The sequence below is a fragment of the Mizuhopecten yessoensis genome, unplaced genomic scaffold (genome assembly GCF_002113885.1).
Source record: "Mizuhopecten yessoensis strain PY_sf001 unplaced genomic scaffold, ASM211388v2 scaffold1379, whole genome shotgun sequence".
NCBI classification, from domain to species: Eukaryota; Metazoa; Mollusca; class Bivalvia; order Pectinida; family Pectinidae; genus Mizuhopecten; species Mizuhopecten yessoensis.
Genome location: NW_018404017.1, coordinates 1,443,803 through 1,470,765, shown reverse-complemented (window position 1 = coordinate 1,470,765; position 26,963 = coordinate 1,443,803). Strand labels below are relative to the sequence as shown.

At 35.2% G+C, this 26,963-nt stretch overlaps 2 protein-coding genes across 2 annotated transcripts in view; one reads left to right on the top strand and one right to left on the bottom strand.

The window, feature by feature from the left end:
- Window positions 1-11,946, bottom strand: part of LOC110460851 (5-hydroxytryptamine receptor 6-like) — a 61,184-nt gene extending 49,238 nt beyond the window's left edge. The window contains exon 1 of the mRNA XM_021514053.1: window positions 11,749-11,946. The gene's annotated coding sequence lies outside the window, so the exon portion shown is untranslated. The remainder of the gene's footprint in view (window positions 1-11,748) is intronic.
- A 3,248-nt stretch (window positions 11,947-15,194) lies between these two features.
- On the top strand, window positions 15,195-19,436 carry LOC110460576 (flocculation protein FLO11-like). The gene is made up of 3 exons (XM_021513560.1): window positions 15,195-15,207; window positions 17,103-19,094; window positions 19,417-19,436. Exons 1-3 carry the CDS (start codon window positions 15,195-15,197, stop codon window positions 19,434-19,436), a joined length of 2,025 nt encoding a protein of 674 aa, XP_021369235.1.
- Window positions 19,437-26,963: the final 7,527 nt, after the last annotated feature.

Genomic DNA, 26,963 nt, shown 5'->3' with positions numbered 1-26,963 from the left:
CCCCCCCCCCATTATACCGAGGTTTTCCTGTATATCAAGTATATCAAGGTAGACACGTTTCATAAACACATATTATAACGTGGTTTTCCTGTATGTCCGAAGCCATTTTCTCAGTGATACCAAATCAATACACCCTCTTTAATGGTTGATTTATATTGTACAGCTGTACGTGTTGTGGACCAAATAAGGACATAAATATTCATGCAAACATGTTTTTCATCAGCATTGAACTGCCATCAATATGCTCGTATAAAGAATACTCCTTATATCAAAACTTGGTTTTAGAACAGTAAATCATATGCGAGTGGAATTAAATTTCCATCCCTTTATGCTAGTCGTTCTATTTTAAGGAGGAACATCAAAGGATATACGCTTACCTGGTGTGCCTGAATAGGAAGACATGGACGTAGGATTAACGATACATTACTAGCCACGCTATCTATCCGTAATGTCGTGCGTATCGGCTTAATCTCAGTCTAATACACTCCAAACCGACAAGCCTTTCAACCGTACGTTGTACGTTTGAATCTACCTCTTTGAGTTCTATTTTTTTTTATATTTGCAAGAAGTGTAAGCCATAGACAGACTTACTATAGTTGTATATCACTATTGGGTGAATACTAGTCATTGTCATATGATACATCAGACTCTCAGCATCCTAGATAAAGAATACCTGTCACTGATGTTTTCAAAGCAAGGCTAACGTTTCCCGATCCAACCATATCGACAAAGTCGATACGGTCCCGCTCCCATGTCATCGAAACATATTTTCCCCAATTCTATGTCAACAAAGCAGATACTTATTTAACTTCCATGTCAAATAGGCAGATCATTTTCCACGTCTAATCAACACAAGTCTACTTCTCCCACCATTATATCAATAAAAGCAAAGGACGTTTCACTACCTGGAAAACTTCCACCTCCCATTGTAATACGAAATATCATGTGTGTACATAAAAACAACAAAACATATATCAGTATAGATCATCCCAATGTCAATAGAGCAGTCCATTTTCAATATTTACAATCGCATGTCAATACATACAAGCCCATTTCAATATATACAATCCCATGTCAAAACATACAATCCCATGTCAATACATACAATCCCATGTCAATACATACAATCCCATATCAATGTCAATACATACAATCCCATGTCAAAACATACAATCCCATGTCAATACATACAATCCCATGTCAGTACATACAATCCCATGTCAATGTCAATACATACAACCACATGTCAATACATACAATCAAATGCCAATACATACAACCACATGTCAGTACATATAATCCCATGTCAATACATACCATTCCCTGCCAGTACATACAATTCCCTGTCAATGGATACAATCCCATGTCAATACATACAATCCAATGTTAATACATACAATTCAATGTCAATATATGCAGTACAATTCCCTGTCCGTGGATACGATCCCATGTCAATTTAGTCAAACATGAACACATTAAAGTGAAGTGAAATGTTCATTATCTTATGAACAAAGCATTGTTCCAAGAAGCATGTATTACTTATAAAAAAAACAGTATTATTTATTATATTTTGCCAGTGAAATATCGGATTCTATCAACTTGATAAAACTGACATCTCTGTTTGACTTTTTGGTATTGACCAATCATAGCGGTACCTTCTATTCGCTGCATTCAAAGGCAACATTGTATAAGCAATCATACCAGAAAATAGCAGAAAACGTCGGAATTGAGTTGAGTATCCCATTCAAAATGACGCGCAGTCTTATTGTCAGGCGTGACGTCATCAGAAATTCTAACTCCCGCCCTTTTTTAATGCATTCAATTTTTTCATGTTTAATGCTTTAAAAATGTACATTGTAGTAAATAGAAAATGTAATAGTGTCTTCAGCAATAACAAATTTATGTCATTCGTGTGGCTAATATTTTGAATTTTTTTCACTCGTAATGCGCAATCATGAAAAATATCAAAATATTAGCCACATTCGTAAAATATATTTGTTTTTACTGAATACAACATTAAATATCCTCTATAATAATAATAATAATAATAATAATATACAGCATTTATATATCGCCCTATATAATTTGTAAAATCACTCTAAGGCGCTTTACAACATATGGATAATAGTAATGGTTATAATTGTGAAAACAAACAACAAAGGCTTGCAATCACTTTCATACATTTAACAAGCAATGTGCACATAATTGAACAAATAAAAGGGTGGTATTTACATGACGTCTTTGCAAAGATTCTAAAATGCAGACGTGAAGAGGTGAGTTTTTATGTCCCTCTTGAACTTGGCCAGGGTATTTGACTTCCTAATAGCAGATGGTAAGCTATTCCACAACGTAGCCGAAACCCTCCCAAAGCATCTGTTTCCATAGGTCACAGTACGAGATTTTGGGACACACAACACAGATTCTGACTCCGACCGCATTGATCTTGACGGCTGATACAGGGTAACAAGCCGTTCCATTCAGTGCCTTGTATGTGTATACCAGAATTTTGTACTGCGACCTGTAACGGATAAAGCGCAGGTGTGATGTGCTCTCTCTTTCGAGTACGAGTAACTAGCCGTGCTGCAGTGTTCTGAACCCTCTGCAGACGACTAGTTAGTTTGTCAGATATACCACAGAGCAGGGCGTTACCATAATCCAACCGAGAGGGAACAAGTGAATGCACCAAAATCTTGCATGCATCTGCAGTTAGAAACTGCCGAATACAGCAGTATGTATCTAGTCATCGAGCAGACTGACAATACACTAGTCTGTTATACCAGCTTCAGTCAGTTTCGCTTTGTTTCACTCTGTCGGTTATTTAATGTTGTATAAATGAATTATTAACACAGATCTTTATGATCTTGTCCTGATGGTTCCGTATAATTTTTGTCTTACATTTAAAATTCCACACTTACATGTATACCGATATACTAATGTCAGATAAAGAAACCGAAACAGAAGAATTGCCTGAAAAACATCTTATAAATGCTTACTGAAAATGGATCATGACTTTAATATGCAGTCTGATTTATAACACAAATAACACTGTTTCATTGTTTGATTGTAAATATACCATTTCAATTCAAAGATGGATGAACATTTGTTATTTCTAGCAGTCTAACATGAGGCCATCGGTTTTCTGTCATACTAGTTTGCATATATATCCCATTAAATCATTTTTAGATCAGTGACGTCACAAAAAAAAGTAAAATATCTTAAATATCACGCGGAAATATTTCACCAAGTTCAACAAACATTTTAATACCACAGTTAACCGTCAGCAAGACTGTTGAAATCGACATTCGCAAGTTCCATCGGAAATGTTTTACACTTCAGGGGTACAAGGAACATGTAATATTGCCTCGTCCCCACCCCCCTACCCGCCCCAGTCGTCACCTCGGCTTGACATGGTTATCCACGATATTTACAACAGACTCGCCAAACTGGACGTCTTGGATCAAATTAATATTAAACTGAATACAATGGACGAAAAATTGTGTAGCATGGATAAATCTATCGTTGATATCAAACGCGAGCTGACTATCCATTCGGAACGTATAGAGAATAGTGACTTTCACTACTCCTTGTTGGAGGAACGTCTCTCCAAAGTTGAGCAACAACGTGATGAGGCCCAGCAACAGACATACGAGGTCAAGGAAATGCTGCTCGAGGACCAGACACGATCCATGAAAATCAACTTGTTGTTTGGGGGCATTCCAGAGACGGAGACTGGCACGGAAACTCACCCTAAAGATACCGAAGCAGTACTTCATGATTTCATAAAGAATGAGCTTGGAATAGAGGATGATATACCGTTCCAAGTGGTGCACCGACTCCGTCCACGACATGATGGCAGGCCACGCTCGATCGTGGCGGTATTTAGTAATAGGAAAGATAAGGACAGAGTATTATCAGCGGCTCCCACTAAATTACACTCCAAACCGATGTATCACGTCAATGAACAGTTCCCATATGAAATCAATGAAAGACGTAAAATACTCTATCCTGTCATGAAAGAGGCGAAAAGAAAGAACCAAGCGGTAAGAATGAGAGCTGATAAACTCTTCATTAACGGCCAGCGCTACTTCCCACCACCACCCGGACCGACATCACACCAACCACTGCCTAGCCATGGGGTTCGTGTTCAGCAGCAGAATCCGAACAACCCAGTCAGACCCGATCCCCCCGTAACCAATGCAGGTGGATACCGCTAGGGGTGCGCAACAAGAGGTCCCCCCTATGAACATTCTCGTGAGAAAAAAAACCTTAAGTTTTCTGTACTTAACGTCTGTGGACTTAAGTCCAAATTGATATTACTTGAATTTATAGAAACCATTAAATCCAATGATATACTAGTTGTGCTCGAGAGTAAAACTGATAAATATGACGCACTGGAATTGCCCATTGGTTATACATATCATGCTAAACATCGAAAATCTTGTAAAAAGAAATCAGGCGGTATTGTTGTAATTTATAAAGAGAAAATGAAAAGTCATTTAAAATTTCATTGTACAGAAACTGAATATATCCAGTGGATGACAGTTTCAAAAAAACTACTGGATACAGATTCTGATGCATTATTTGGATGTGTATACTTGCCTCCAGAAAATTCAAAATACATTAATAATGATGCATTTAATGATATTGAAAATGAATTACTAGACTTGTCAAACGGACACAAATATGTTGCACTAATGGGTGATTTTAATGCGAGAACTAAAGTCCTACCAGACTATGTTATTCCTGATCAAACTTTTCTTGAATCACTGCATATTACTGTAAATGATGAATTATACGCATACATGTATGACTTTGAAAAATTACCTGTATATCAAATTCCTTTGGATCGATATAGTGAAGATAAATGTAACCCGAATAACTTCGGGTATCAACTTCTAGATCTATGTAAAAGAACTAATTTATACATTGCTAATGGAAGAGTTGGAAAAGATCGTCATATTGGTAAAAAAACATGTAACGATGTCAGTTTAGTAGATTATTTGATTGTCTCATCAGAATTATTTAATATTATTGAAGATTTTGAAGTGAAAGAATTTGATCCACTGCTCTCTGATGTACATTGTCGCTTAGAATTTAATTGCACTTGTAATGATAGCTACTCCCCTAAATATCCCCCTAAAGTGACCATGGAATGCAACGATTTTGTAAAATGGAAGCCAAACAAAAGGCAAGAATTTTCAAACCATATTGAAGGAAATGAAACTGTTAGACTGGCAGTTTTACTGCAAACGATAAATGATATATCAAACCAATCTGAGATGGATGATGTTGTACATGAAATAAGAAATATTTTCTCTGATACTTGTAAATCCGTTTTTGGTGTTAAAAAGAATGTATACACGCCTTGTAATAATGACAAAAACACTAAACAATGGTTTTCACATGAATGTGCCAAGAAAAGACGCGAGTTTAATATCGCTAAGCATAACTATAAAATGATAAAAAATAATTTGAATAGGAAAAGGTTGAAAAGGAAAGGTAAAGAATATCGTATTACTATGAAAAAATGTTATATAAACTTCCAAGATAAAATGGAGGGAGAAATAAGAAAAACCTCAAAAAGTGATCCTAAAAAGTTTTGGGATATCTTGAACAAAATAGATTGTACGAGGAAAAATATCAAAGTAGATAAAAAAATAGATGAAATTTTCAATTATTTTAAAAATCTTAATACTGATAACAGTGATGTGGAAGAATTTCAGTTACCTACATTAGATGAAAATATGTATGACCATGTTTTAAATGGTCCAATAACTGAGACAGAGATAAGGAAATCTGTTAAACATCTTAGTAATAATAAAGCATGTGGAAACGATGAGATCCTGAATGAACATATAAAATATTCTTTAGAGCCTTTTATAAATATATATGTCAAATTATTTAATACAATATTAGATACTGGTATAATACCTAAGTCATGGACTGTGGGGCTAATTAAACCAATATACAAAAACAAGGGCGACATTAATGACCTTGACAACTATAGAGCAATAACTTTAGTATCGTGTTTGGGAAAACTTTTTACATCTATACTAAATGATAGATTGAATCAATTATCTGATCAAATAAATCTTATTCATGGAAGCCAAGCTGGCTTTAGGAAAGGTTATTCTACTACAGAAAATATATTTGTAATGCAAACACTAATATCAATGTATTTCTCCTATAATAAAAAGTTATATTGTTCATTCATTGACTTTAAAAAAGCCTTTGATACAGTGTGGAGGGTTGGACTTTGGGAAAAAATGCTGAGAAGCAATATCAATGGCAAAATACTAAATGTAATCTATAACTTATATACTGATACTAAGTCATGTGTAAAAAATGGAAACGAGCAGACTCAGTTCTTCACGAGCAATATCGGTTTAAAACAAGGGGAAAATTTATCGCCATTTTTATTTTCGATCTACTTGAATGATCTAGAGGAGTTCCTGTCTAATAATGAGGTGAAATGTCTCAAAGATATTGATAATCTTAGTCAAAATTGTATTGGAATGTACCTAAAATTGTTTATTTTGTTATATGCGGATGACACTGTTGTACTGGCAGAATCGCCCGAGGGTCTACAGAAAGCTTTAGATGTCTTCGGCGATTATTGTAAAATATGGAAATTACATGTTAATACAAATAAATCTAAAATAGTTGTCTTTTCAAAACGAAAATCGAAAATCAATAGTACATTTATGCTTTGCGGAGAGGAAATTGAAATTGTAGATTCTTATCCGTACCTTGGGTTATTGTTTAACTATACTGGAAACTTTGGTAAGGCGAAAAAGAAACTAGCTGAACAAGCCCAGAAAGCATTATTTGCTTTATATAGGAAAATCAGAAATATCAATTTACCAGTAGACCTACAGTTTGAACTTTTTGATACATTAATATTGCCTATACTGTTATACGCGTCAGAGATATGGGGATTCGAAAATATTACCCTCTTGGAAACGATACATTTGAAATTTATAAAAAAAGTTCTCAATTTAAGGAAATCTACGCCTAATTATATGGTATATGGAGAATCGGGACGTTTTCCTTTAGAAAATACTATTAAAAATAGAATGATTTTATTTTGGCACAAACTAATAACAGAAAATGGTAAAGTATCGAGTCAGTTATATAATATTATACATGCAATGCACGAAACGGGCGCATTTCACTCGAAGTGGCTAAATTTTATCAAAACTACACTAAATGATCTAGGGTTGACATATATCTGGACATCTCAAAAAGTGACTACTCTAGAACGACAAAAACTTAAACATATTATAACACAAACGCTTAATGACCAGTTTATTCAAAAGTGGTATGCCGATATCGAAAAAAGTAGTAGAGGACAAAATTATCTATTATTTAAATCTAATTTTGGTTTTGAAAATTACTTAACTCAATTAAACAAGAGGGATCGTGTTGTGTTTTGCAAATTTCGCTCGTCAAACTTTCCGCTGCCCCTGGAAACTGGCCGTTGGATGGGAATTCCTCGAGAGGAAAGAGAATGTACTTTTTGTAATAGAAATGAAACAGGAGATGAATTTCATTATTTGTTTAAATGTCAACAAGAATCCATACGCCAGATTAGGGAAAAATTTATTCCAAAATATTATTACACCAATCCAAATGTTGATAAAATGAAAGGAATGTTCACAATATGTAACAAACAATTAATCAAAAGGGTTAGTACATTTCTTGTAAAACTGCAAATAATTATAAAAAAATAACAATTGAAATAAATCAGTATGTCAAAAATACTATACTTTGCATTATGATTATGGCAGTGAAGATAATTTGCTGTGAAAATTGAGTATCCAATACATATATGACTAATGCTGATAAATCTGGTCATATATATTCTTCTGTGTCACATGCATGAACTAATGCGGAATCTGTTCATGTGTAATCTACTCTCACTCGTGTGAACTAATGCTGAATCTGTTCACATGTAATCTACATGTGTGAAATAATGCTAAATCTGTCCTTGTATAATACTACTGTTTCACATGTATGAAATGAGGATGTGTAATCTTACTGTTTCACATGTATGAAATAATTACGTGTAAACTTACTGTTTCACATGTAAGAAAATAATGTTGAATCTGTTCATGTATAACCTTACTGTTACTTTGTAACAATACATCTGATACATATGTACATCAAACAATGTGAAATATTGCTGAATCTATCTATGAAATATTGCTGAATCTATCTATGAAATATTGCTGAATCTATGAAATAATGCTGAATCTATCTATGAAATATTGCTGAATCTATCTATGAAATATTGCTGAATCGATCTAAGAAATATTGCTGAATCTATCTATGAAATAATGCTGAATCTGTCTATGAAATAATGCTTAATCTGTCCATGTGTAATCTACTCTCTCTGTCATGTTTTATTTTGATTGATGTTAATTTGTTTGACCTCTTGTTACACACTTTGTGTGTCAGAGCGTAATAAAAAAAATCTTGAAATCTTGAATCTCTGATATTTCTTCTCAACCTGTGTGCGTGTATTGACATAGTTTTCCTTAAGTAATTAAAATGAATCTGCTTCATTCCTGTCGTAAAATTTGTGTTCACACACCATTCTGCTGACAGACATGTGGGTGTGAAACCTTGATTACGCCAATGCAATCTACAGTCGGTTAAACATAACGGCATTTTCCAATATCATCACATGCATTTTACAATTGGATGTGTAGTTAGTGGTTTATCGGAAATATATAAGGATATAAGATTTGATATCGGGATCTTGGCTTGATATTAGTATTGAGTATTGTCGAGGGGGTCTTGATAAATGTCTTAGTTTTAGGCTGATTTGGGGATATGACTGATATTGGGTAGGCTTGACTATGGTCATACAATACACTTATATCATATATTGCACATTGTCAACAGCTATTTGTAACGTACGAAAAATTAGCAATACCGAAAGTAGAACGGACATCGCTTGTTTAGTGTAAATTGGGCGAGTGAAGTGCAGATACGACGCGTGCCGAACGACCTGTATCGAGTCATATCGATATATGCTACTTGTATAGCAAGTAGTATCGTGAAAGCTAAACAGCCCATATAACACAGTCAATGGATATGTGATATATGAAGAAAAACTATTGTATATGAGTTTTCATTTCATTATACTAGTTTTAAGAATGCGTCATTTAAGCGTATGTCTGCCAAGCGAAAGTGAAAATTTAAAGCAAGTTTAACAAATCTCATCGTAATCGAACCGAAAGTCAGATTCTGTTTATAACATAATCAATGTTTTGAAATCATTGTCAAAAGTTAAGCATACAATTTTTCTGTTATCACAAGTCAGTATTGCTAATCATATATCACAATATTGCCTTTGTGAATTTACTAATAGTGACGTTACAATATCATCTGAAAATCTAATTTATTTCATTATCACGTTTAAATCCTACTTATGTAATATGTACATGAATTTATTCGCACTAAATAACTAGGATATTTTCTGATAAAATCAATTAGGTAAAGAGAGTAGTCATTGGATTTTATATCATGATTCAAATAAAAACATCCGTGATGTAAAATGGTTAATTATATTAGATGATGCTATGTATCTTACGTTCACATTGGTCGAATCATAATCACGTTGAGGTCGCAAATTTGTGATATTAACTCTGTGTTACTAATTATAGAAACATCAGGTCAGTCTTCACGTTTTGACGTGACTTCAATATGTTAACGTAACCATGCCCTGTAAATGCAGTACTTTCCTCTAACTCTCCTTTCACGATAAAAATATTATATTAACATCCTAACTGATATCGCAATGAATGGATTTTATTTTACAATATGGCTTTTATGATCTGAACGGTGGTAATGACTTCACACATATTGACCTTAACAAAAGTCCATAACTAATAAGTACTAACAACACCAACACAATATACATATTTACTGTTTATAAGTATGACAAATGTCAGTGCCTTGTTGAAGCCTCTTGGAAGCGTCTCCTCACTTGAGATGGAGATGAGGCCAGAAATGGTATAACATAAACGGTACGCTAAGATCTCTGCCGTATACACCATAACGAAACTTTGTCTTGGAGTATGTCAGCAATGCATCACGTATACATTATTGCTCACGACACATCTCTTTAGGACTTATACCCCATTAGGTACATGCCAAGTATAACATATACAGCTGTCTGGCCGGTTTTGCACTAATTAATGTATTAATAGTCTTTATTTCAACTTGATGACATATTGAGTCAAAGACTCGTCAAACATATGGTCAAGCATTATAAAATGTACATTTTTTTTTTACAACAGACTACTGTTGTGTTGTGTTGTGTTTTATTCTCGTGTGGAAATATTCGCGCTATTTTATTCAACTTTAAATTGTACAGTCTATTGTCTCAACACAACAAGGATCATATAAAGGTAGGACATTTATCGGTATTGCACATACTGCCTCATCAGGATGATGTTTTAAAGGTAGTTTAGAGGCAATTAACACGTCAACTTAATAACCACCGACACAGCGTAGAATAAAATCAATGTAGATGGGAATGTTTATGTTCATAAAAAATACACAGTAAGAAAGCACTTGCTTAAAAATAAAGTTGATCGATGGAGAAAAGCAGGCAGAGTAAGAACGGTATTGGTGATAGATGTCATAGAATAATAAAAAAAAACACAACCCTTGTCTCAAGTGTTCCTAAGCATATTTAGATATTCAACAAAAGGAAGAAATTAGTTGTAAAATATTTTATATCGTTATTCATTAACAACTGATGGATTCAATGAGCAATATATAGATATATTAAACAAATATTGGTGTCTTAAATAAACGCTGAAAATACATGAAACAACGGATTTAAGATTTTAAAAATAAATGATAGAACAGACACTCTTAGAAGTGTACAGAAAGAACAAAAAATGAGTGGTGAAAGTCCAAGCGTTTTGTCTGACTATCGACATCCAACATCACATTCAAATTCAAAAACGTTACGTCTGAAAAGATAGAGTTTTGGTAATGATAACAAAACAGGGCCAACAATGGGCATACTCAAAATCGTCAATATTCATATAACATAAGAGAAAGGAAAAGTCCAAACGAGATCATGGTTGCAACCATAATACTTGTTCGTTGCTGTCATAAACCTCCATCTCTCAAAATTCCGTGTTGTACATAAAGAGTCGGTGGTGTCGTATTGAGGAGTTCAGGAAGTAATATACAATCGATATGGCCAATACATTACTTGTTATTTGAAGGTGTAACCTGATTTGTATGAAAGACATGATAGGTAAACAAAATCAGCTTGCAACCATAATACTTGTTCGTTGCTGTCATAAACCTCCATCTCTCAAAATTCCGTGTTGTACATAAAGAGTCGGTGGTGTCGTATTGAGGAGTTCAGGAAGTAATATACAATCGATATGGCCAATACATTACTTGTTATTTGAAGGTGTAACCTGATTTGTATGAAAGACATGATAGGTAAACAAAATCAGCTTGCAACCATAATACTTGTTCGTTGCTGTCATAAACCTCCATCTCTCAAAATTCCGTGTTGTACATAAAGAGTCGGTGGTGTCGTATTGAGGAGTTCAGGAAGTAATATACAATCGATATGGCCAATACATTACTTGTTATTTGAAGGTGTAACCTGATTTGTATGAAAGACATGATAGGTAAACAAAATCAGCTTGTCCAAGAGTTGGGGAAAGGTTGTCTGTACTATGGGTATTTAATAAGATTACTTACCCGATCATTGTGAATGGTAGGTATTGCTGCTCATCTTCCTTTGGTAAGACGTTCACTTTTCAATATTATCCATTAGACAAGTTAACAGTTCATGTGTTAATGACTCAACATAGACCTGTAAAGGTCCATTGTACACACGAAAATAAAAACCAAAGTAATGATATTTTCATCCACTACCATTTAAGTGGTAAGTCTTAAAGATTGCCCTTCCGATGATGACGTTGTACGATGTTTACAAATACAACGTAGGCCGGAAATGCGTAAGCGCTATGTCTAGTCCTAACTGCCGGTCCGTCGTGTGTATAAAAGAAAAAGTATGTTAACAGACAGAACATGTATAGAATGGCCTTGTATATATAATGTGAGTAGCTTCATACTTTGATAAAAAATATATTAGATGATATACTTAAAACATTTTAATGCAGAATATGATAAAGTGAAGTATAAAACATCACAACCTGTTATAATTAATTCAGGGTGGTTTATAATACTTCTTAATTAATGCTGCAGTCATTGTATTCAAGATTGATTTTATTATCAAAACTTCGTTTTTGTTTGATTTCTTTTGCTATACTTCCTGCTAGATACAGCTATTTCAACTTACATTTACCGTATAAGCATAATTATCACAAGTACACTAAATTCTATGAAAATACAGATTTGAGCAACATAAAGTTATACCATCTGTCAAGTGATAAGCAAAACTACATTTGTAAAGGGCATAAAGGTATGTTTTCGATATTTTTGCAACCCTATTAAGAGCGTCTAATGCCAGGGGTACACGGTGTTAATCTAAGGAAACATCAGTTTTACATGAACGTGACTCTTGTAATTATTTCGGTCAGCTTTAAATGGTAGCCATCTTTACATTCACTGATAGCTGCCCAAGCACATGATATATGATTTTCCTCTTTTTTTCAAAAAAAATATGTCTGTGACTAAACATTTTACATCACGTTTTCAGCGGAATTGTTAATATAATATATCGATCTTTTTAGTTAACAAAATGAAACACGATAGAAAGCACGTGCTCTAACTCTATAATGACGTCAGAGACCCTGATTCCGCCTTAGGTATATATTATTAGGTTTTACGTTTCCTTATACTTCCTGTTGTTGTCTGGTAGTGGTTTATTCGGGATTCTGTCATTGTATGTTTCACCATGATGTACTCTTTACTCTTCTAAACCTTATGATGACGTGGCGGATGCTGCATTCACTCTTAAATAATGTGTTTGGCAAGTTAGCAGGGTACTAGACATCGAAATCGTATATGTCAGTGGATATCATGCTCTATTGGCGTGACTGCCATACACGGAAAACACATATCTGTCTCCATCACTTCATCTCGGTATAGTTACGTAAAACAGGCCCTAAGAAATATAGTGATAATGTCATGTAACATGTCTGACATGATGTATTATAGGGTATTCGTGACTGATAGATAAATATGGATTGGAAAAAAAGGTGCTTTAAGTTGATTTGAACGTGAAAAGGATAAATCGAAAATCCGGAGGTTATTGTTGAAAAATTACTGCAATGGTTAAATACTTGAAAATGTTGTACAGTATAAGGAAATCATGAATTACCCTTTCATACGGAATGTTGAATAAAATGACATTCGGACTCTAAAATGTTATAAAGGAGTGTGATTGACAAACATGACATTCGGAAGTGATGGAACAGTCTGACGATCGGAGGAGACCTATAAATCTGATATACAGATGGTGTCCGTAGACATATAAATCTGATATACAGATGGTGTCCGTAGACATATAAATCTGATATACAGATGTTGTCCGTAGACATATAAATCTGATATACAGATGGTGTCCGTAGACATATAAATCTGATATACAGATGGTGTCCGTAGACATATAAATCTGATATACAGATGTTGTCCGTAGACATATAAATCTGATATACAGATGGTGTCCGTAGACATATAAATCTGATATACAGATGGTGTCCGTAGACATATAAATCTGATATACAGATGGTGTCCGTAGACATATAAATCTGATATACAGATGGTGTCCGTAGACATATAAATCTGATATACAGATGGTGTCCGTAGACATATAAATCTGATATACAGATGGTGTCCGTAGACATATAAATCTGATATACAGATGGTGTCCGTAGACATATAAATCTGATATACAGATGGTGTCCGTAGACATATAAATCTGATATACAGATGGTGTCCGTAGACATATAAATCTGATATACAGATGGTGTCCGTAGACATATAAATCTGATATACAGATGGTGTCCGTAGACATATAAATCTGATATACAGATGGTGTCCGTAGACATATAAATCTGATATACAGATGGTGTCCGTAGACATATAAATCTGATATACAGATGGTGTCCGTAGACATATAAATCTGATATACAGATGGTGTCCGTAGACATATAAATCTGATATACAGATGGTGTCCGTAGACATATAAATCTGATATACAGATGGTGTCCGTAGACATATAAATCTGATATACAGATGGTGTCCGTAGACATATAAATCTGATATACAGATGGTGTCCGTAGACATATAAATCTGATATACAGATGGTGTCCGTAGACATATAAATCTGATATACAGATGGTGTCCGTAGACATATAAATCTGATATACAGATGGTGTCCGTAGACATATAAATCTGATATACAGATGGTGTCCGTAGACATATAAATCTGATATACAGATGGTGTCCGTAGACATATAAATCTGATATACAGATGGTGTCCGTAGACATATAAATCTGATATACAGATGGTGTCCGTAGACATATAAATCTGATATACAGATGGTGTCCGTAGACATATAAATCTGATATACAGATGGTGTCCGTAGACATATAAATCTGATATACAGATGGTGTCCGTAGACATATAAATCTGATATACAGATGGTGTCCGTAGACATATAAATCTGATATACAGATGTTGTCCGTAGACCTATAAATCTGATATACAGATGTTGTCCGTAGACATAAATCTGATATACAGATGTTGTCCGTAGACATATAAATCTGATATACAGATGGTGTCCGTAGTTTGGCCTCTTTGAATTGATTGCACAAAAAACAACAACCAATTTTGTTTGATTGTTTGAGTTTAACGGCCCGTCGACAACTATGTTCATTTAGGGGCAGAACAATCTTTCAGTATGCGACAACCATTGGGAATCAAAATTAAAATCATCTAAAACGTCGTATATCTTATAAAATCAATAACAGGATAGGTTAAGAGAGTTAAAATAGTACAAGAGGGTAAAAATGAAACTTTAGTTAAAAATATTGTGAAGAGATTGAAATTAAAAAAGATATGTATAAATGCCGTTAAAAACAACTTATAGGTAAACAGAACCACAGTTTATAAAACAGACCGATGTCTACAATCCCACTTTTATCTTCGAACGTAAACAAATAACAAAATAAAGATGACATCTGGAGGTAACACATAAAGAAAACATTAGGAAATTATGTAATCAGTTAAAGAAGTAACTAAATGTCAGAAATTCATATACTTATCTGACAATGACATGGAGTAGATAAACCTTTCTCTAAAAATATAATAAATTGTCAATTCGGAAATGGAGGATAAAATATACAAGCGGAACCGGAAGCATGAGTTATTCCTTCACCACATGTGATATTTGTTATTATGTCTGCCGTAAAATCCAGGAGGATATGCTGATAACTTACAAACCATGACTTGTCAACCAAAATGTTTGACTTGAAAATTTCAAAGTCACCAGGACGCATCCTACAGATATTCACTGAACAGGCTCTGGAAAAACGTTCACTCCATATCCAGGAAAGACTAGGATGTCACTTTTCAAATAGGGGAAACTAAAATTCCTGAAATGTATTTGCATACAGTTTTGTAGTGAGTTTACCATTGGTGTCATACTGAAGCGGAATGGCAGGAGTATGTGGTATCCTGAATTCTAAATGGGGGAGGATAAATGTAACGAAACAAACGAATAATCACATCATAAATTACACTGTAATAAGAATACCTGTAATGCAATGTCCTACAATGATTAGTATCACTCTTAATACTGTTAAGTACCACTATAAGACAACACACTACATTACTAAATCTAAACACAATATAAATATTATAATAATATGTCAATGTAATCATTTGCTTTTATATGACAGTCTCCTATGGTATTAAACACTCATAAAGGTTTTTGCTTCATATAACCAACAAAATAGCGTTCATTCTGGTGTCTGTTCAAACAGCTCCTAAGCGTAATCAGTGTTCACGTTGTTCGTAACATATATCATAACAGCTGTGCCCTTTACACAGATCAGCCGCCGGTATTGCGCAGGTTGCGATAATTCGATAGTTCTTCAGATATTTCTAAAATCGTTTAGATTCTGACAAATGAATCTGACAAAGTAGATCCCTTCAATCGGAAGCTATTAACGCCACTCCAACAGTAATAAGACAAGACTAGACAGTTGACTTCAGGAATTCTCTTCTGACATTCAGGGAAGCCTTGCTATTAATAATAACAGGCATTGGCAATATTGAGTGTCTTGAGATGTTTTCCGGGCGTAAAAATGACGCCAATGTTACCAGAGTTTCAACTTTCTGATTTATATAAACCGACATTCTGTCAATTTATTTTAAGAAATAGAGTTCGTAGAGTCAAAAAGGTATTGTGTCATATATAACTTTAACAGGAAGCGATATTATACATTTAGTTATATATACTCCAACAAATTGTTAGTTTTAATATTTGTTTATTTTGGATTTCACATTAGGATATAAAGTCGGTAAATACGAGGGCAGGCGCGAGACGATCAGTGTCAACGAAAAGATAAGAGAGAAGAACCAAGTAGTAAATAACGTAAAAATCCTTATCGACTACGTTTTAGTAAACTCTCCTCAACTATAACCAGACAAAATGGTATGACATACAGTATCAGAATTAAACATTAATATGCAAAGACGCATAAAAAGCGAAAGACAAACGCAGGCACCGAAAAGGGGTATACAAAGCGAGATGCAACCACGGCATTAAGACGATGCAAAAACTAAAAACGACAACTAGAGGCACTGCAGAGACACAGAAAATGGCAGAAAGACAACTACATTCACCGAGGAGATACCATTACAAAGAGCAAAGACGTGCATCGAAAATTCATGCACAGGCTTAAAGGAGATATAAAAATGAATGAAAAAACAGCCAGGGGCACTGCAGAGACACAAATGATGTAGGAGTCACAAACGAAAGGAGATTTGAATATAAACACCGAAACATGAAAATAATACAGAAAAGTCGAGCACAGGTACCGATAAATAACACAAAAGAAAGAATATTCAAACGCAGAAGCTCGGAACCACAAAAATAAAGGAAATACAACCACAAGCACCGAGGAGGCGCAACAAGTAAACAAAGGCAAAACCAGGCACCAGGGAGACACGGAAACTAAAGGAAATACAACCACAAGCACCGAGGAGGCGCAACAAGTAAACAAAGGTAAAACCAGGCACCAGGGAGACACGGAAACTAAAGGAAATACAACCACAAGCACCGAGGAGGCGCAACAAGTAAACAAAGGCAAAACCAGGCACCAGGGAGACACGGAAACTAAAGGAAATACAACCACAAGCACCGAGGAGGCGCAACAAGTAAACAAAGGCAAAACCAGGCACCAGGGAGACACGGAAACTAAAGGAAATACAACCACAAGCACCGAGGAGGCGCAACAAGTAAACAAAGGCAAAACCAGGCACCAGGGAGACACGGAAACTAAAGGAAATACAACCACAAGCACCGAGGAGGCGCAACAAGTAAACAAAGGCAAAACCAGGCACCAGGGAGACACGGAAACTAAAGGAAATACAACCACAAGCACCGAGGAGGCGCAACAAGTAAACAAAGGCAAAACCAGGCACCAGGGAGACACGGAAACTAAAGGAAATACAACCACAAGCACCGAGGAGGCGCAACAAGTAAACAAAGGCAAAACCAGGCACCAGGGAGACACGGAAACTAAAGGAAATACAACCACAAGCACCGAGGAGGCGCAACAAGTAAACAAAGGCAAAACCAGGCACCAGGGAGACACGGAAACTAAAGGAAATACAACCACAAGCACCGAGGAGGCGCAACAAGTAAACAAAGGCAAAACCAGGCACCAGGGAGACACGGAAACTAAAGGAAATACAACCACAAGCACCGAGGAGGCGCAACAAGTAAACAAAGGCAAAACCAGGCACCAGGGAGACACGGAAACTAAAGGAAATACAACCACAAGCACCGAGGAGGCGCAACAAGTAAACAAAGGCAAAACCAGGCACCAGGGAGACACGGAAACTAAAGGAAATACAACCACAAGCACCGAGGAGGCGCAACAAGTAAACAAAGGCAAAACCAGGCACCAGGGAGACACGGAAACTAAAGGAAATACAACCACAAGCACCGAGGAGGCGCAACAAGTAAACAAAGGCAAAACCAGGCACCAGGGAGACACGGAAACTAAAGGAAATACAACCACAAGCACCGAGGAGGCGCAACAAGTAAACAAAGGCAAAACCAGGCACCAGGGAGACACGGAAACTAAAGGAAATACAACCACAAGCACCGAGGAGGCGCAACAAGTAAACAAAGGCAAAACCAGGCACCAGGGAGACACGGAAACTAAAGGAAATACAACCACAAGCACCGAGGAGGCGCAACAAGTAAACAAAGGCAAAACCAGGCACCAGGGAGACACGGAAACTAAAGGAAATACAACCACAAGCACCGAGGAGGCGCAACAAGTAAACAAAGGCAAAACCAGGCACCAGGGAGACACGGAAACTAAAGGAAATACAACCACAAGCACCGAGGAGGCGCAACAAGTAAACAAAGGCAAAACCAGGCACCAGGGAGACACGGAAACTAAAGGAAATACAACCACAAGCACCGAGGAGGCGCAACAAGTAAACAAAGGCAAAACCAGGCACCAGGGAGACACGGAAACTAAAGGAAATACAACCACAAGCACCGAGGAGGCGCAACAAGTAAACAAAGGCAAAACCAGGCACCAGGGAGACACGGAAACTAAAGGAAATACAACCACAAGCACCGAGGAGGCGCAACAAGTAAACAAAGGCAAAACCAGGCACCAGGGAGACACGGAAACTAAAGGAAATACAACCACAAGCACCGAGGAGGCGCAACAAGTAAACAAAGGCAAAACCAGGCACCAGGGAGACACGGAAACTAAAGGAAATACAACCACAAGCACCGAGGAGGCGCAACAAGTAAACAAAGGCAAAACCAGGCACCAGGGAGACACGGAAACTAAAGGAAATACAAAAAAGCAGACAGAAGGTACATACAGATTATTACAAGCATCGGGAAACAGATCAAAGGAAAGGCAACGATGTTTTTTTTCGAAATAAGGAAATCTATAGTTTTAACTCTGAGTGATTTCTTACTTCTATGGATTGCAATACAACTGATAAAATAAAACAAGCAGAACAGACAGATCCATATTGAATCATGATAATGTAGATACTGTCGCAGAATGGGGATATTCAGTGTAAATTCGCAATATCAGGGCTTTCAGTAGACCCTTAAGAGTATTATTTTGACTCATCCTAAACCCTAACCCCGCATCAAAAAAATGTTTTGAATGTTGGTATATTACCAGGGTTTTGCGCAGACTATTGAGGGGGCGTTTTTTGACTCCAAAAATAGTTTTGGCTTTTACCTTAAAAAGGACACCACGTGCATTTGTGTACATGTCAAGGCGAAATAAAAGTCCTGAGTATACTTCTACAATAGTCTTATTCGCTATCCATCAAACCCAAACACATATGACGCACAAAAACACCCCTGTTCTTTCGTTCATAACAGTAATCTATTGTTAAGTTAACTTTTCAGTCTTACGTCACACATACATACTAATGCGATATAGTATTTAGCAACAGAGCTTTTCTGTGTTCAGTAACAGATGGGGCTACACTTTAACATGTTTGTCGTGTTCAGTAACAGATGGGGCTATACTATAACATGCTGAGGAGATATTTCAACATCGCTGAATTGAACGTATCAATGGGTTTCCACTCCCATAAAATAATTCGTATTTTGTGTGTTATGGAGGAAAACCCTTCGAATGTAAACAACAACACAAATCTTCTGAAATATACAACATGTGACATAAAGCCACGAAAGGCAACACTAGGCCTGGTCGACTTTTGCTCCTAAGGTACACGTTATATCGACCGGCTTCATGAGCTTTTTCCTCGATAGGGATATTTGTTACACAGGCGGACTAAAATACATGTTCAAATCACGAAGTGTTAAACTACAATATGATAAATGCCATGAGGTGTTATAATACAACATGATAAATGCCATAAGGTACTATAATCCAACATGATAAATGTCATGATGTGCTATAATACAATATGATCAATGCAACGAGGTGTTATAATACAACATGATAAATGCCATAAGGTACTATGATACAACATGATAAATGTCATGATGTGCTATAATACAATATGATCAATGCGACGAGGTGTTATAATACAACATGATAAATGCCATAAGGTACTATGATACAACATGATAAATGTCATGATGTGCTATAATTCGATATGATAAACGCCATGAGGTTCTATCATACAACATGATAAATGTCATGAGGTGCAACAAATACAACATGATAAATGTCATGATGTGCTATAATTCAATATGATTAATGCCATGAGGTGCTATCATACAACATGATAAATGCCATAAGGTACTATAATCCAACATGATAAATGTCATGATGTGCTATAATACAATATGATCAATGCAACGAGGTGTTATAATACAACATGATAAATGCCATAAGGTACTATGATACAACATGATAAATGTCATGATGTGCTATAATTCAATATGATAAACGCCATGAGGTTCTATCATACAACATGATAAATGTCATGAGGTGCTACAATACAACATGATAAATGTCATGATGTGCTATAATTCAATATGATAAATGCCATGAGGTGCTATCATACAACATGATAAATGCCATAAGGTACTATAATACAACATGATAAATGTCATGATGTGCTACATTGTACAATACAATATGATGAATGCCACGAGGTGCTACAATACAATATGATGAATGACATGATGCACTATAATACAATATGATGAATGTCACGAAGTGCTACAGTACAACATAATAAATGTCATGAGGTGTTATAATACAACATGATAAATAACACGAGGTGTTTTAATACAACATGATAACTGCCATGAGGTGCTACAATACAATATGATAAATACCACGAGGTGCTATAATACAATATGATAAATGCCTTGAAGTGCTTTGATACAATAAGGTAAGTAGCATGAAGTGGTTTAATACATTAATAATAGGAAACAATATATATTATAATATATTATTGCAATTATATAAGAGAATTGCAATAACATGAATTGTGGTTAAAACAAACTACGTTAGGTAGCATGGGGCGTTATAATAATAATACTATATAACACATACCATGTTGTGTCTATAACAATGCGTTAAGTAGCATGGGGCGTTATAATAATAATACAATATAACACGTAGCATGGGGCGTTATAATAATAATACAATATAACACATACCATGTTGTGTATATAACAATACGTTAAGTAGCATGGGGCGTTATAATAATAATACAATATAACACATACCATGTTGTGTATATTACAATGTGTTCAGTAGCATGGGGCGTTATAATACTAATACAATATAACACATACCATGTTGTGTATACAATAACAATGCGTTCAGTAGCATGGGGCGTTATAATAATAATACAATATAACACATACCATGTTGTGTATATAACAATGCGTTCAGTAGCATGGGGCGTTATAATAATAATACAATATAACACATACCATGTTGTGTATATTACAATGCGTTCAGTAGCATGGGGCGTTATAATAATAATACAATATAACACATACCATGTTGTGTATATTACAATGCGTTCAGTAGCATGGGGCGTTATAATAATAATACAATATAACACATACCATGTTGTGTATATTACAATGCGTTCAGTAGCATGGGGCGTTATAATAATAATACAATATAACACATACCATGTTGTGTATATTACAATGCGTTCAGTAGCATGGAGCGTTATAATAATAATACAATATAACTTACCATGTTGTGTATACAATAACAATGCGTTAAGTAGCATGGGGCGTTATAATAATAATACAATATAACACATACCATGTTGTGTATATTACAATGCGTTCAGTAGCATGGAGCGTTATAATAATAATACAATATAACTTACCATGTTGTGTATACAATAACAATGCGTTAAGTAGCATGGGGCGTTATAATAATAATACAATATAACACATACCATGTTGTGTATATTACAATGCGTTCAGTAGCATGGAGCGTTATAATAATAATACAATATAACTTACCATGTTGTGTATACAATAACAATGCGTTAAGTAGCATGGGGCGTTATAATAATAATACAATATAACACATACCATGTTGTGTATATTACAATGCGTTCAGTAGCATGGAGCGTTATAATAATAATACAATATAACTTACCATGTTGTGTATACAATAACAATGCGTTAAGTAGCATGGGGCGTTATAATAATAATACAATATAACACATACCATGTTGTGTATATTACAATGCGTTCAGTAGCATGGAGCGTTATAATAATAATACAATATAACTTACCATGTTGTGTATACAATAACAATGCGTTAAGTAGCATGGGGCGTTATAATAATAATACAATATAACACATACCATGTTGTGTATATTACAATGCGTTCAGTAGCATGGGGCGTTATAATAATACTACAATATAACACATACCATGTTGTGTATTTTACAATGCGTTCAGTAGCATGGAGCGTTATAATAATAATACAATATAACTTACCATGTTGTGTATACAATAACAATGCGTTAAGTAGCATGGGGCGTTATAATAATAATACAATATAACACATACCATGTTGTGTATATTACAATGCGTTCAGTAGCATGGAGCGTTATAATAATAATACAATATAACTTACCATGTTGTGTATACAATAACAATGCGTTAAGTAGCATGGGGCGTTATAATAATAATACAATATAACACATACCATGTTGTGTATATTACAATGCGTTCAGTAGCATGGAGCGTTATAATAATAATACAATATAACTTACCATGTTGTGTATACAATAACAATGCGTTAAGTAGCATGGGGCGTTATAATAATAATACAATATAACACATACCATGTTGTGTATATTACAATGCGTTCAGTAGCATGGGGCGTTATAATAATAATACAATATAACACATACCATGTTGTGTATATTACAATGCGTTCAGTAGCATGGAGCGTTATAATAATAATACAATATAACTTACCATGTTGTGTATACAATAACAATGCGTTAAGTAGCATGGGGCGTTATAATAATAATACAATATAACACATACCATGTTGTGTATATTACAATGCGTTCAGTAGCATGGAGCGTTATAATAATAATACAATATAACTTACCATGTTGTGTATACAATAACAATGCGTTAAGTAGCATGGGGCGTTATAATAATAATACAATATAACACATACCATGTTGTGTATATTACAATGCGTTCAGTAGCATGGGGCGTTATAATAATACTACAATATAACACATACCATGTTGTGTATTTTACAATGCGTTCAGTAGCATGGAGCGTTATAATAATAATACAATATAACTTACCATGTTGTGTATACAATAACAATGCGTTAAGTAGCATGGGGCGTTATAATAATAATACAATATAACACATACCATGTTGTGTATATTACAATACATTAAGTAGCATGGGGCATTATAATAATAATACAATATAACACATACCATGCTGTAGTACATTTGGGGGACTTGTCATTGCCGTAAAATGTCACTTTAGATATAAATGGATAACATAGCCAAAGAAAGTTGTATCAAGTGCGGAACTAATCTTCCATCGTTTTCATCGCAGGGATTGTCTGATTTGTTACCGATTGTTATAACGGACATGTGATAAAATGATTAAATTAGTATAACAATTGTTGAAGGTTGTTTGTCTATTTCAAACTGAGCTGTTATGATTTTAACATTTTTAATATCAATATTTATCATGCTTATAAAAACATTGTAGAACTTAATTCACGAATTCACTAGGTCATATAATCAAACAATGTTTTGTTTATTCCCATGCTGTCATAAAATATGGGAAATGTATTAAAAAAGATGCATTATTTGTTAGCATCTGCCGGTCTATTTTCATCATTCTGATACCAAATATGATAATATATCAACAAGTGCAGTGGATATATAACTGATGTGTCGCATTTAACATTGAGGCAAATACATTTGAAACACAGGTGCAATAAAGCTGTGTAAATGTCAATCGGGCTTCATGTGACTTGGAAAGGCTAAAGATCAATTCTAAATACGTGGACAACGGTGATTCCACCTGTTGATGATTGCGTTTCGTTAGGGGATCATTCCTAATATTACATGTACCGACTGTTTGTGGAACCTCGTTTTGAAATAATACAGCTAAGATGGCAGTCCACAGTGTAGACCATGCTTGATGTTGTCTGTAAGAACCCGTACCTATCTGCAAGAACCCAAACGTATCAACACCACCTACACGAGTTTAAGTGTACTTAACTAGTTTTCTTCTATAGACCTATCACTGAAGAGTATACTGATGACAAAAGGTACAATCTGTGTTCTTGGAAACAGTTTATGTTCGTGATTCTACAATTTGTCACTGATTGATTTACAATGAAATTATTAAAACAAACACATTACATTTCGTGATTTCAAACCTAAAGTGCATTAAACACTAAACATAGACAGACTTTTTGCAGCAAAAGGTTAGTGACATAATTATTCATGCGGTTCTATTGGCAATGAATTATGACTTTCACCTTGGCTTGTCTATGACCATGGCGAAAAAATAAACACATTTGCAATGGCATCATAATACCAAATATTTACTTAAGATGAAAAGGTCAATTAATGAAATTATTAATTCATCTCCACAGACGTAGGTAAAAACCTTGGTACATTTGCTGTTTACCTCTGGTCTGGGCTACGGCAGTGCCGTCTGTTTTTATGGTTGATGTTATTTAGTCCCCAGCACCTTCATTTAAAGGACTTAAGGTTTGGTTGTCTGTTTTCAGCTTCATAAATAGTTGTGTTCTGGCAGGTGAAGATGCATTCACCATTCACTTGATACTCATACATACCTTTTTAAACTGACAAACGTGCATTATTTTCCATGATATGAATACCACTGTATCATACATTCTAATTGCCTTGTCATGAATATTGATATCCATGTCATACTTTCCAATAACTGTGACATGCATACTGATTGCAATGTCATATTACATGTTTTTCTGCCATATACAAGTACACACTACTTTTTTATACAATGTAAATGTTGTTAATCGACTCGTGAAAGAAATACAAAAAGTATCTACTATGTACGTTGCTATGCATGTATGTTTCGACTATCGTGTCATTCACTGTCGCATCATACATTCCAACGGTTAGTACTCCGTCATACAGACTGACACCCGCTTCACACAAACTTGATAGATTCCCATACATGTCGACTGTTGAGTCATACAACCTGTTTATGGGTGTTTTGTGTCATACAAACTGACACCCGCTTCACACAAACTTGATAGATTTCCATACATGTCGACTGTCGATTCATACAACCTGTTTATGTCTGTTTTGTGTCATACAAACCGCCTTTCGCTTTACACAAACTTGATAGATTTTCACATATTGACACTGGTAACTGTAACATACAATGTACATACTGACTACCTTAGCATAATTACTTATTGACGTGATATACATGATAACTCGTTTTGGATTATTAATTGCGCAATGATAATTTGAACAAAATCAATTAATATTTTTGTACATGGTAAATATGATAGGCCTACCAAAAGGACAATAACTAGCTGTAGACATAGATTTTAAAATACTCAATATCCATATTCAAAATAAAAAGCACATCATACTAACAATGCATTCCCGTGACTGGTTATGGGTGTTTTGAAGTGAACATTGAACAAGACATAAACTTAAAGGGACCACAGTATTTGAAGGGTCGTGTTACCCTGTATCAGCCACTATGGGCATTGAGCCCTTGCGCTGTGATCCTAAGCTACTAGATTTACCATACTTAAAAGACAACTCTCCTGGTCAATATCGCGAGTGTTGAGTTTCCAGTACTTGTGCATCCAAATAAGTGATAAACATCTTGGTACAGGCGATTCTACAATAGTACCATACATCATTTTGGGAAAAGCTTAATTGTAATTTCAATTTTCGAGCAAAACATCTTCATCGAACCAGTCGATTTGGTTACATCATTATGTCTCATGATTCATCAAGCATTAAATTAACTTTAACTTTATACAAAATATCAATGTTGGAATCTAGTAACCCGATATTGCCAACAAGGACGAACCACTAAACTCGCACTGACATGGACAAATATGCCTCGCCTATGAAAATATTTTGTCGCGGAGATAACGGTCTCTTTACATACACATTGGTGTGCTTACAAAAGAAATTTTGATATAAAATGTCTCGTTTCACACATTGTCAGTTTCAATGCAAACGAAATCCGTTTAGCTGTCATCGTATTCCGAAAACGGACCTTGACCGCGTAGCTGTACAGACGGCGTTCCAAAGTTACAGTCAACAAGGACATACAGGCTTGCGTATATGTCGCATGACATACCTTCTTCATCTCCCAAAGCCTTCAGTCAGTTAAGAGGTCGCATGTATCTGAAAGAATGCCGACAGAAATGCTATATATAGGCATCTCGAAATACTGCCATTGTATATTGACTTTAGTTTGTGTAGCAAACAGAATATCTCCAAAACATTGCAATGGTGTCTCCCTTAGCTAATGAATCATGCAGTGGATGAAGTGCAAATGCATGTTTAGACAGAATATTCTTAAATAATCAAGAAAGAAGCGTTGTCATGATAATACTGGCATCAACCAACGCCCGGTTATAGTGGCGAAGCTCCGACGTTGCTCGGCAGCTACTATTTGAGGGCGCCTCTCGTTGTCCAGAAGGTCTTTGATAAGCTATGACTCTGTCGAAGAGCTTCT